Here is a 13,038-nt window from a genome sequence, read left to right on the forward strand (position 1 = left end):
CCCAGAAACTGTAGCCTCTAAAATGACCATAAAGTTTAATCAACACCTCACTAAAACAGTAAAAAAAAAAAAAAAGATTAAGTGTAAAGTGGTAAATATATTGGTGGATTAACACAACCCTTCAAGTATAAGCACAAATCAATACATTTCAGCTTTTTTCCCCACTATGTAAAACCCTGAAACACTATTGTGATTGTACCTAGCGGTCTTTGATGATGTATCTTTATTTCTGTGGATAACTGACCAAACAAACAGCGTTAGAAACAATATTTCTAACCGCTTCAGTGGAGTTTGATATCATTCACTGTTTTAAAACATCAGTATTTAGTCAGGTTTGGATGAGTGAGGGCTTCTTGCAAGAGCTGACAGTTCGACAGTCGTACCGAGAGAAGTCCATCGGGGGGAAAGGAAACTCGGAGACCAATTTATTCACCCACAGTAACAAAAAAAACAGACCAGAATGCATTGCAGCTGCAAGTCAGTTTTGGGTTTTGAGGGAAGGCTCGCAGCTTCCCCCACAGCTGAATGATAACACTTTAATGCTATTCATGCATCCCTGCTCCTGCATTTGATTGAAAGGAGCGAGTTCACGGCCCTTCTCTCGGGGTGGTCGAAGTCATTTTGGGGAATGTGGGGAACAGAAGTAGGAGAGGCAGTTGAGGGAAAGAGGGTACACGAAAAAAGTAAACTACAGCACTCCAATCACAGAATGACTCCTGGGCTGTTTGAGCATCACAGATTGATTATGTTCGACGGTGAAAGAGGGTTTGAGGTGGATTTTTTTATTTTCTTAAACAGCCTCTTTTTCTCTATGGAGATTTTGCCTGGCCCAGCGTTTATAGACACTCCAGTAAAACTTGGAGCAATGATGGTGAGCTCTGCAGGCATATCATTACATGGTGCGGGGGGGGGAATCGGCCTGGATCTTATTACTAGCTGGCTCTACCAGCTTTCCACTGGTCTGCTCTTTAAACACAGCCACTGACTTCAAAGATATTTGACTCCACTGTCATAGCCGGGGCATGAAACTCTACTTTTTGTCTCCTGGCTACATTGGAAAGAGGATTCCTCCTAATTTTAGTATTAAATTAGCTTTCTTAGCGAGGTGAAATCATTTTTAGAACAAAAATGTCTAAAGGCAAACTGGCCACCTGCCAGGCAGTTTCACGGCAAAAGCAGATGGTTCTTCAGTTTTCTTCTCTTCAGCTGATTCCAAAGTATTTTCCATAAAGTTTATGATATGCTACACTGCACCAGTTTCTCAGAGACATTTGAAAAGCAAAAGGGTTGAGAAGTGCGTTTGTGATTGGAAGGCTGCCCATTCAAATCCTTTCGCCAGCTGTGAAAATCTGGACAGAGACACTGAATGAGAAACATGCTGCTTCGAGTTGCACTTGAGCTAAATGCTAATCCTCAAGTTCTCCAGTGGAGCTAATTAGCAGTCAGCAGTAGGATACTGGTTTTACTCGAAGCTCACAGGTGCTAGTAAGTTTAAATCTGTATGAATTCAAAGCAGGATTTTGGTCAAAGACAAACAGCATTTTCTTTGGTTCGGACCAGAGTGGAAAACATGACTTGGTTGCTGTTTTGCTTTTGGTTTGTTTGCTGCTCAGGCACAGGCGATCCAGGGCTAGTAAACAAAACTCACACGAACATCCAAGCCGGCTGTTTATTGGTTATTGTGCCATCCTGAGAGAGTTTTGGTAGGAGAGCCAAACAGATCTGTAGCATGATGGACTTGTATCGTGTCCAGATAATCACACATGAGACAAAAGCTGAATGTGATCATTAGAGGACACTTACACCCATAAACCATGCAGTGTGCTGCAGCTGCTGCAAATAAAGTAGTGAGGGTAAATGTAGTGCTTTACATAGTAAATAGGGAGTGATGTTGGACACAGCCCTGATAATTCATCTCAGTAAAGTTATTCGATGTAATCAGAGATGAGGGTGCACAACGTTGCACAATCCTTTGATATTTTGATAACAGAAAATGTGAATTTATAAAAAATCTGCATCTGGTTCTAGATCTAGTGTTAGGGGTTTTTTTTTTTTGGTTCAACTACAGTAATTAATGAGACAATACTGAAAATGCTTAAAATAGCTAGATCTCGCAGTGTTAAGAAATCTTTTCAAATCTTCTGTATCTGCATCCAGATCTGTTCCAGAAACCCATCCTTCCTTCTCTGGTTCATTGCCTATCTTTCCACCCAGTTTCATTAAAATATTTTAAAAGGTTTTTTAAGATATCCTGCTAAATTAGAGAAAAAAAACATAACACCCTTTGGCAGAGGTACCTAAACCAAATGCTCCAGATTTTGAAGGAATGACCTGAATGTCAACGCTTACAAGATCACATACAATTCTTCCTTCTGATTGACTAAACTTAAACAAGACACTTTCCTGTCCCAACCAGACCCGTGCCTGTACATTCCCCGTTTCGCCCAGCTGCTGGAATTTGGGGAGAAGAACCACGACGTCTCCATGACGGCGATGAGGCTGGTGCAGAGGATGAAGAGGGACTGGATGCACACGGGACGAAGGCCGTCGGGACTCTGTGGAGCAGGTAACCATGAGACGAGGCAGCGTTAGATATCTACTGTCTGTGCTGTGGAGGATTTATTTATTTCGGGTGAATGGTGCTGGCAGCAGCCTGAAGGGACTGAGCAGCACGTCTGTCATCAGAGGATTCCTGGTTCCAGTCCTTTGAGAAAAATCTGAGGAGAGAAAGTGATTAACGCTCTCTGCTCTGTTGGCATCTAACATCAAGGTGCCCTTCAACCTCAGGTACTCCTGAAAAGCTGCCCAGTGACCATCAGTATTTGTAACTCAGCCTGTCACTTCTTATTCTAACCTTACAGTACAACAAGCTCATACTTCTCTAACAGGGATTAGTATAAGTGGATTTCATAACTCTGGCAAGTTTACTGCCATGTTTTACGTGGCAACTGGTGATTTTATCAGTTTGAGGAAAGGAGTTAATGAGAGGGGTAGATGTAAATAAACCTGTACAAGGCAAAATGTGAGATAAACATAAAAATGCACTCAGCATTAGATCTTTTTCTTCTCAGAATGACTGGGAGCTCAGGGGCAGATCAACCTGAGAAGTTGTTTTTGTGCCTTAAACTGAATGAATCGCAAAACAAATTCATGGAAAATATTCAGTATCACAACAAGCAAACCTCCCTGTTAGCTCAGACTTGGCTATTAGCATATAGTGATTCATTGTTTTGAATCAGGTGGTGGATAGTTTTGTTCAGAAAGTGCTGAGTAAGAAACAACAGTTTTAAGGTGAGAGCTCACGCTGTTTCTGCGTGTTTATGGCTGTTTAATGGATAGTGCAAAGGTTTGTCCTGCTCTGTAGTGCTTTTTTTCATGCTCCCCAGTTTGTCATGAGTGAAGTTTTGCCTGTATACACTGCAGGCATCTGAGTTGGTGCCCTAACATCTGGCATATATTTAGTGGTATATTTTGATGGTAAGCAGCAGGAAGTTTATACTGTACATGCTTATATTACTAATGAATATCCAAGATGAGGAGGCTTCTGTACGCTTAACTTGTGCTGCCTGTTGATAGTTTGGGACCCACTCGCTACCTGCAAGAGCTAACTTTGTGCAGTCGCGCTAGCGCTATTACTGCTAGTAGCACTATGTTAGCTAGCCAGAGTAGACAGATGTCTATCAATGTGAGTCACGCAGTAAAAAAAGGTCTGGTAATGCGAGGACGAGTGCTGCATACACATTCACCTCTAAAAAGTAATTTCCAGCAAGTTCTTCCATTTCTAAATACTGAAAATGTCCATATATATATATAAACATATAAACAGTTTTTTACCCCCTTGCTGTGCGGGCACCCTTGATTGTAAACAGGAGACCCGTCTATTTGAACTTTTCAAGGACACTGAAATGTGGGCAACCGCAAAACGATGTCCTGGAAAAATCCTAAATGTCTGAAATGGTATATTCTGAAGATTCTGAAATGGTCCCAAAGTACAGCTTTTTTTACATCTTAAATTCAGTTTTAGACATCTTTAAAAATGTTGTTTCTTGTTGTACTGTTCTTCTGGTGAGATGTTTAGCTAATCATTCAGACCCACTTCTCATGGGTCAACAGCTCCTTTCATTTTCAGTTTTTGAAAGGATTACATAAGCCTTTTTTCTGCTCTAATTGCATTGTTAAAAACTCTTAAATAGTCTTCAAAAAAGTTGCTGCATTTTGCAAATGCATTGCAAGTGCTCCATTTATCTTCAGTTGGATAACCATATTTGTATTACCCGTGATGGTAAATATGGAGGTAACATTAAAAAACTGTTGATCCCCAGTAGCTCTAGTCGTCTTGCTGTATAGCTGAACCTAAACTCTGACCGCGTCCTGTAGGAGGCAGGTGAAAGGAGATCAATAATGTAACACATGCACATTTACCCGAAGGTTTTTACACCACAAACAGGGAGGGTTTGTCCACAAACCGGTCCGGTTGCTAGTGAATCCTGACACCAGCATCTCTCTCAGTATTTGCTGCCTAGTAGGTTACCATATGTATTTTGGCCTTTTACAGTTTGTTGGTTATCTGCTGAAGAGACGTGTGGGTGAGGCAAACCTGCCAGCACCTGCCTAAACTTACCACAGTTTGTCTGGTTGATTTTCCACCCTGCCCGTCATCCTCTCTGTGTGAGTTTAGTGGTGCAGTTGATGTGAAACAGCTGAGCTCAAAGCTCTTCTCTCCTTGTTGCGTCTCTGCTGGTTTCAACCTGAATACACTGGGCTTTGAGGCATTACCCGCTAAGACGTCCTGAAATTGAATCACCAGCTTCCTCTGCTCCCTGCGTGTTTACGCTCACGGTTTAAATTTTCGTCTTTCTGTGTTCCTCTGCTGCATTGCCTGAATAATTAATTGCTTATCATAAATCTTTGAGAAGGATACAGTCAGATGGAAGAAGGAAAAGTTTGTTCCCAAATATGATGCAAATATCGCTGTTGATGAACCCAAAACTTGTATCTGCAGAAAGTTCTTTAGGGTAGAATCATTTTGAAATTGCGTCATGGACAAAGGACTCATGCATGTAAAGTAATAAATTACAAAGTAAACTCTGCATTAAGAAAGGAAAACCACTTTGAAGTTACATGTTTTCAAGGTAACAGCAATAAAATGTTTGAGAAAGTCATCAGCGGAGCTGAAAGCCACCTCTTCAGTCCTGAAGGCTGTTAGAAGTGTGCATGTAGAAGCATCTATCTTTTAACAGGCTCTTGAGCGAGGCAACTCTAATGACTGTTATATAACTGTTCCCCTTCAAGGCTCGCACTGCAATTCATTGCATAATATTAGTGTTGTTGTTACTCTTTTTTTAAAACTGTTTTTGTGTGGGGGCGGGCTGTTGGCTCCACGAGCTGAGGTTCCCCCGTCCTGTCGGCTCTGTCCTCCAGTCTTCAAGGTGTCCATGCAGAGACGCATAAAAACCAAACATAATATTTGAGTGATCAGTCACGTCTTTGCCTATGTTTGAGTCTTGATCATATGTGTGTACATTTGTTATATCATTATGTGTGTATTAATATATTTAATTTCCAAAACATAGAGCTGAAGAAAGCTCAATATAAGACACAGAAAAATACCATTGTGTACCATTTATGTAGTTTAGGGACGACACAGGTTGAGTTATAAATACTGTGTAGAGACGGACCACATGTGACAGAGTTCTAAGTTACTTGAAACTGGTTAGATTTCATCACATTGTGTTTTTTTTTTTTTTTCTGTTTTCAGCTCTTCTCGTTGCCGCACGTATGCACGACTTTCGCCGGACCATCAAAGAAATCATCGGCGTTGTAAAAGTGTGTGAAAGCACACTAAGAAAAAGGTGGGTGGTAAAAGCCGACTTGTTGGATAATGGATGAAGTTTGATAGTTCTGACAGTAAAAGTATTGAAGATAGAGGCTTTCTTACGTGAGATTTGTCTGGGAGTTTTTTTGGTGCATAAGTGAGCAGGAGATTAATAAAAAAAAATTTAAACTGTTGGTGTCCCAAATTGTCAGTCGCATTGACCCAAATTTGTGTTTCATCTTAATTTATTTGTGCTTTTTATTTGATTAGATTTTAACTTAACATTCCCTGCAACTTCTCCTGCATTAGACTGATAGAGTTTGAGGACACACCCACCAGTCAGCTGACCATCGAAGAGTTCATGAAGATAGATCTGGACCAAGAGTGTGACCCGCCCTGCTTTACAGCCGGACTGATGAAGAAAAAAGTCCATCAGGTGTGGATTTTAGCACACATAGTATCAGGAAAAACAAGCTCGTTGGTTCAAGGAGCCTTTAAATTCACCTGAGCTTTAAGAAATTGTGTCACATCAGAAAAAAACACGTTCACATCCATGTTTTTTGTCAATTTTGATAAATTGCACTGCTTATGAAATTACCTGTTTTCCCCTCAGGGAATATTAAAATTTCATGTTATATTTTCTTGATGATTACATGCAGCCCCCAGGCGTTCTCCAATAATTAATGAAGGGTATTAACCTCTAAAGTAAAACTGTCAAAGATCACTGTTCTGTAGGTCCACATACTTAACAGAGAGGTAGCAGGGTCGACTTTGTATCAAATCTTGGTCAGAAATAGTGAGGCACTTATTCCCCCCATGAAACAGCGATTTGTCATTTTTACACTTTGTTTTATCCATACAAAAAACAAAGATACAATGTGTTAATAAGTGAGCTTTAGAGGTGTTCGAAGATAAGTTTGTTAATTTTGGACAGAGCCAGGCTAGCTGTTTCCCCCTATTTAAGCTAAGCCAACAGTTTACTGGCTTAGCTTCATATTTACGGTACAGACATGAGAGTGGTATCAAGATTCTCAGCTAACTCTCGGCAAGAAAGCAAATAAGCACATATCTCAAAATTAAACGATCCCTTTAAGCCTTTAGCCTGTTAGCTTTAGCCAACGCATGACTGTGAACTTGCTTTAAACATTGTCAACAATTGTCATCTTTTGTGGTTTTTAAAGTAACAAATTCAAGCAAAATATAATTTTAAAGCATGTGAATCATGCAGATACTTGAATCTACGTCAGAGCTGTGATTTATGTCGAACGTGCATTTGGTAATTAAGATTTGTGCTTCCAGTATCCTACATCAAGAAATTAATCTTTTTTGAGATGCTGGAAAATGTACAACTTTATGGCTAAGCTACATAAACTTGACAGAAAATAATATATATAATAAAATGCTGTAGTTGTTTTCACATGACTTAAGTATGACGTTTCTGTCACGTGATAAGTGACAAACTCCATCCGCTGATGAAAGCCACGACGTGGTTGACAGCTTTGGAAACAACAAGTAAGTTGGACCTCATGTTAGGTATTTTTTGTTAAGCTAGGAGAGTTTAATTATATAATTCCAACTGTCACTTTCTTTTAAAAAGTTTTTCTTTCTGCTCAGTAATTTCTAACATTTCATCTTGTCACAATGGAAAAGAGCGAAATTAGTGTTACAAGGTTTCTAGAAGTTATATGTTTAATCATTTTTACTTTTACAGTACAGAAACAAAGATCTGACTGTGGATGTGTTTCTCACTCAGTACTGTGTCTCCCGCCATCAGCACCAAATCAAACTCACGCTTGGTGTTATGTAGTTTTAGGAAGAAACTGTCGTACTGAAAGAAAAGGCAGCTGCTGTCAGCCACCCACAGTCCTCGTGTTATGATGTTCTTTTATACTGATATGTTTCACTCTGTAATCGTTTCACCCTTTGCTCACTGTTGGATTGGGAAAAGGCTTTTCTTCTTTCATTCAATTTCCCTCCCTGTCTTCTTCCCTCTAGCTGGAGATCGAGCTGAAGAAAAAGATTGATGACGTTGAAGGTATGGGTGCAATATCCTTGTCTGTTTGCCATCACATCAAAGGCATCTGGACTCCAGGCTACTTGCTTTTCTTTTGATTTTGCAAAATGATATTCTGTTAGCTTTCAGGGTAGTTAGACTCACATTCATAACACTGAGAAAGACAAAGTTTGGCAACGCTTTCTTGTTTTCTTCGATGTGTTTGCCATTGGGCTGACTTTGACTAAATGCAGTGTTGAATGTGGCTGAAACAAGGAAAAAAACTAAAGCGCTGCAGTACATAGAGAGGAAAAAGGTTTTTTTTGTTTTTTTTACATGATTTTGTTTCAGCACAACATGTAATTAACCATACATTATGTTACAGTACTAACATATTGTAATTATGGGGAAAAAGGGTTAGCAAAGCTTCAGAAGAACAGGCTGTGACTTTACCAAGAACACAAAAGAAGTATAATTTTCCCCCCGCATGTATCATACACAATCATTTTAGGGACATGAGAAAAGTTTCTGCATCTCACTTTCTGCTTTTCAGTGTTGCATATAAGATTATTGATCTAGGTTTAACTCCGATGTTTTCGTTTTTATCTTCAACAGATGAAATTCAAAGCTACCAGGATGAAATAGACGCAGAGCTTCAGACCAGTAGGCCCAAACTGAGAGGAGTTTACGCCGCCTACACTAAGGAAGGTACGGAGCAGAAAGGACTGTTAGTTAAAGAGTAAATGAGGGTTGTGAGTGATAATGTAACTGTAACCTCAAGGTCAAATGTTTGATCCCCACAGAAGTCCAGAGCTGTTTGAACTCTTTATATCACATATTAACAGTATGTTACTAAACGTTAGCTTGTTATCAAGCAGAAGTAACATGCATGTTAAATGCTAACTGTAGCAAACATGCTAATGTTTTTTACAAGTATTTTATGGCAGAAATAAAGTGCTTTATCAGGCAGTTAAATGCTAACATAAGCATGTTATGAAGCTAATTAGCAGCTCAAACTACAACTTAGACAAATTAAAATTGAGACCAGTCTGGCAATTTAAAGCTGAGGCTGACAAGTCTATAATGTCCTAAAATGGCCACCGTACAGAAGATAAAACCTTTTGATTTAGATAACAAAATGGCTTTTCCTTTGACAACACCTTGCTTTCCATTATTGTAATCATCACAGGGGGAAACGCTGCCATGTTAATGTGTGATGATGCTTTTATTTATCACTCTGTCAGTCAATCAGACAGGATGAGAAGGCAGAGGTTGTTAGTGTTTCCACACACACACACACACACACACACACACACACACACACACACACACACACACACACACACACACACACACACACACACACACACACACACATATATAGGCCCACCCATGAAAAATAACACACATCAGAGTGCACTCCCTGTCACTCTTTTTCTTTATCTCTTTCTACCTTTGGCTCTTTATCTCTGGCCCTCTGTCTTTGTCTGTTTTTTCTGTCTCACACACACACACACACACACACACACACACACACTCCTCGTATCCCCCTGTTTTCACACAGTAGGGGGGGTCACAGGCTGTCACTGATTTCAGGCATGTTGCTCTTCAGCTGCTGCTACGCTTTCAGATCCAGTGGCATTTCGCTTCTTCTCAAACTGATAATCGAGTTGCTTTTCTGACTTGTGGGCAGAAGTCTGTCTGAGGACATTTTAATTATGGCTGATTAAAGGACACGTTTTAATTAAATACCCATACTGCGAGAGGACAGCCAAAATTATGATCCAATTATTTTGTCTGGATGAGATTATTTATCACCATTTTTATTCTCAGTGATTTGGGAAACTAAATAATTTCACTTGTGGCATTTTGTATCAACATCAATAATAATAATTCTTTTGTATTATTTTTAATTGGGAAACTGAAATTCTGATTTATAATTATACCCAGCTAATTATACAATCTGACCATATACTGTAACTCTCGGCTGCTTTATTAATCCTCGGAGAATACTGAGGAGTCATGGACTGTATAATAAGATACAACATAGTAAAGGTGAGTCAAACCGTATTATAATTATTAGAAATAAGCATTTTAGCTTACACCAGGACACATTTTTAATTAAACTCATTTCCTGTTGAGGTCCACAGTGAATCAGTGGAAATTGAAACAGTGACCTTCTAGTTACTGGAACTTGTGATTGCTTGTATTTTTTTCACTACATTCTGAGATTTTAAAGACTGAACAATTAACTGATTAATTGAAAAATGATTGGAAGACTAATTGATAATGTACAACTTTTTAACATTTACTCTTAGCTAGCATCACTGCTAAGGTAGCTACATGCCTAAGTACTGTAGCTATGCTGCTGTGGCACTAGGCTAATGTACCGTTATGTCTGCCACTGTGTACTAATTCTATACTGCACACCAAAGCAGGTTTTGAGTATTTAGTGTGTTTACACCGGACAAGTGAGAAAACACTCTTAAAGTACTACATTTTAAAACGTCAGTATGCAGACTGAAAAGATGCTTGATTTTTGTGTGTGCTGTTATTGTCCCACAGTGCGAGTCACAAAGGAATGGAGGAGCTACTCACAGCTGCAAAACATGAAAACAAATTGTGGATGGTGGTGAGACGGGAGCGGAAAAGAAATCTCAGGGAAAGAAAAGTATTCAATCGTTGGAAAAACAAACGTTTTATTTTCTCTTTATGTATTTTAAAAGAATAGTTTGACATTTTGGAAAATATACTTATTAGCTTTCTTGTCAAGAGTCAGATAAGATCGATACCACTCTCATATGTGTCCATTCAATACAGCCCGGAGGCAGTTAGCCTAGCTTAGCATAAAGAAACAGCTAGCCTGGCTCTGTGCAAAGGTAAAACAATCTGCATAGCAGCGCCTCTAAAACTCACTACTCACGTTATATCTTGTTTAAGTCTTACAAAAACCTAAGCAAAAAAATGAGACATTGTGGTTTTACTTGTGGTCATGTGCTGTTTCTTGGCCCGGCGCAGTAACTTCCTGGAGTCTTGTCATCACAGTGAGGTTGCCAGGCAACCAGCTATAATTGGCAGTGGCATTCAGGAGTTCCAGTTTGATTGTTCGTCAGCGCACGTATTGTAGAGTTGCACAATATCAAAATATATACCATGACACCATGTAAATTTGTTAATCATCAGACATTTTGTCATACTGTTTATGCCATGTTACTGTATCTATTTATTTATCAGTGAGCAGGACTGCTTTATTACAATATTGAATTATTGTTGATTGATTTTTGCCTCAAAAACTAAAAAAAAAACCCAGATATTTCAATTTGGTTATTTTATCAATAAATGGTTATTTGTTGATTTTCTACAAAATTTACAATACATATCAATATTTTAGAATAAAATTTTATAGAGAGAGAGAGAGAGGATTTTATCCATATCAGCAACTTCCAGCCTTTTGTATCATGTCCTATTAGTCCATAACTGTAAAGTATGATTTCTCATATACTAACTGCAACAACAGTATACTATGACAATTTGTATATAGTACATACTGTATGCAATTGGAACAAACTTACCGCTACTCACAGTACTAATCCTTTTGTCCATCTACCTGTAAGATGCTAATATTTTCTTTTTCCAAATGGAAGTTATGTGCTAAATTTAAGAAATGTGGAAAACAGTTGGACTACCATCCTTCAAATTTTATAATCTGATATTTTATTTTAATGCCCATCTATCCCTGAGCCTGTTTGGTGGTTGTGTTTTAAATTGTCCAAACATGTTGTTCACTGTTGTTTTTGGGGCCCTTTAGGAGGCCCTAAGCTAAGTGAGAACTAGTTAAATTACACTGTTTTGGTTCAGTAGATGTAAATGTCGATTTTATTTTACGTTTTTATAGAAGAGCTGGTTTCAAGCTCCTGTTTTTATCTGTCCTGATGATGTGTTCGAGACAAAGTTGACCAGTTCCAGGCTTGCTGATCTGTAGCTGATCCTGATCTCTGGCGTCGCTTTCAAAGTTGTTGCAAGCAAAACAAGTATTTCCTTAAAGGTATAAATCAAACACCACATTAATTCCACATCTAACTCTGTCTGTCCCTCTCTCAGACGGTGAAAATGAGAACGACGACGGCTTCTCCACATTGTGTAAGATGGAAGACGTTGACGAACCAGAAGAGGAAGAAGAGCTTCAGGCTGTGGCCAAGCACTTTGGCAAAGAACTCGGCGAGCTCACACTGGAGGCTCTCATGAAACTAGAGCAGAAGAGACCAGAGGAGGACCAGGAGCAGGAGGAGGATGTCCCGAAGCGAAAAGCCCCATCGCTGGCGTCCATCCTGGGCACGATGCCCTCAGCAGCCACTCTCGGCCTCACCGAGTCCATCGGCGGCTGCATCGGAGACGGGAAGGAGAACGGTGAGTGCAGCCTGATGTCTAAAGCTTTTTGCTTTTATCATACTAGATGCCTCATTTTTAGGCAGAACAATCACATTACCAGAAATTAGATTAACTAGATCGGAGGTTTTCTTGGTTTTGTCACAGATTGTTGATTTCTGGGGCATAATAATCTAATTTGTTGGGGAAAAAATAGCTCAAGTTTCTCTCTGTGCTCTGTTTTTTAGATTTGTTTTCTGAGACGTCATCCGTTCGTGCTTCGTAATTCTTTTTGTCTTTTTTTGCATTTTAATGTTTCATCAGCGTGATCCAAGCAGAGGGGGAGGAAGAGTGGTTGTATTTAATAAATCTCGACACAGTAGTTAGTCAAGCAATTTGGAGAATCGCATGCTTTTAAGACAACATTTCAGGTATTAGATTGTTTGATTTAGCAAACATCTTAATAAAAGCAGCAGTACCCTTGAGGATGATCTGATTATTAATGCTGCAGTGATGCCATTCATCCTTGACTGTGTCTGCTACCTACTGTATCACCATAATAACCACTAATCAAGTTAAAGAATGCTCTCCCAGGTTTAATTGTCATAATTAAGTTTGCTCCAGAATGAAAATAGCTGAGCTGTGTGTGAAATTTGTCATCCCTCATTATATTTTACCCTATTTAGTACACTACAGACAGGAAGGGAATGTGTGGGAGAGGTTCAGGAGACAAGGTAGCCAAATTTCTTAACCCATGAGGCGGTTGACATGTGGATTTGAGCCAAAATACTGCAAGTTGTTGCTGCTGTTTTGTTTGTTAGCGGCACATTAAAGCAAGCATCTTTGGAGAGGTTGTCTGTCCGTT

General features: G+C 39.3%; 1 protein-coding gene across 3 annotated transcripts in view; it reads left to right on the forward strand.

The window, feature by feature from the left end:
- Positions 1 to 13,038, forward strand: part of brf1a (BRF1 RNA polymerase III transcription initiation factor subunit a) — a 129,334-nt gene that overhangs the window by 35,403 nt on the left and 80,893 nt on the right. For all 3 annotated transcript variants that reach the window (XM_044166777.1, XM_044166778.1, XM_044166779.1), the window contains 6 exons: positions 2,417 to 2,566; positions 5,759 to 5,852; positions 6,125 to 6,251; positions 7,811 to 7,850; positions 8,424 to 8,516; positions 11,910 to 12,215. In XM_044166777.1, coding sequence (XP_044022712.1) covers positions 2,417 to 2,566; positions 5,759 to 5,852; positions 6,125 to 6,251; positions 7,811 to 7,850; positions 8,424 to 8,516; positions 11,910 to 12,215 — 810 coding nt within the window. The remainder of the gene's footprint in view (positions 1 to 2,416; positions 2,567 to 5,758; positions 5,853 to 6,124; positions 6,252 to 7,810; positions 7,851 to 8,423; positions 8,517 to 11,909; positions 12,216 to 13,038) is intronic.

The sequence above is a fragment of the Siniperca chuatsi genome, linkage group LG15 (assembly GCF_020085105.1).
Source record: "Siniperca chuatsi isolate FFG_IHB_CAS linkage group LG15, ASM2008510v1, whole genome shotgun sequence".
Lineage (NCBI taxonomy): Eukaryota > Metazoa > Chordata > Actinopteri > Centrarchiformes > Sinipercidae > Siniperca > Siniperca chuatsi.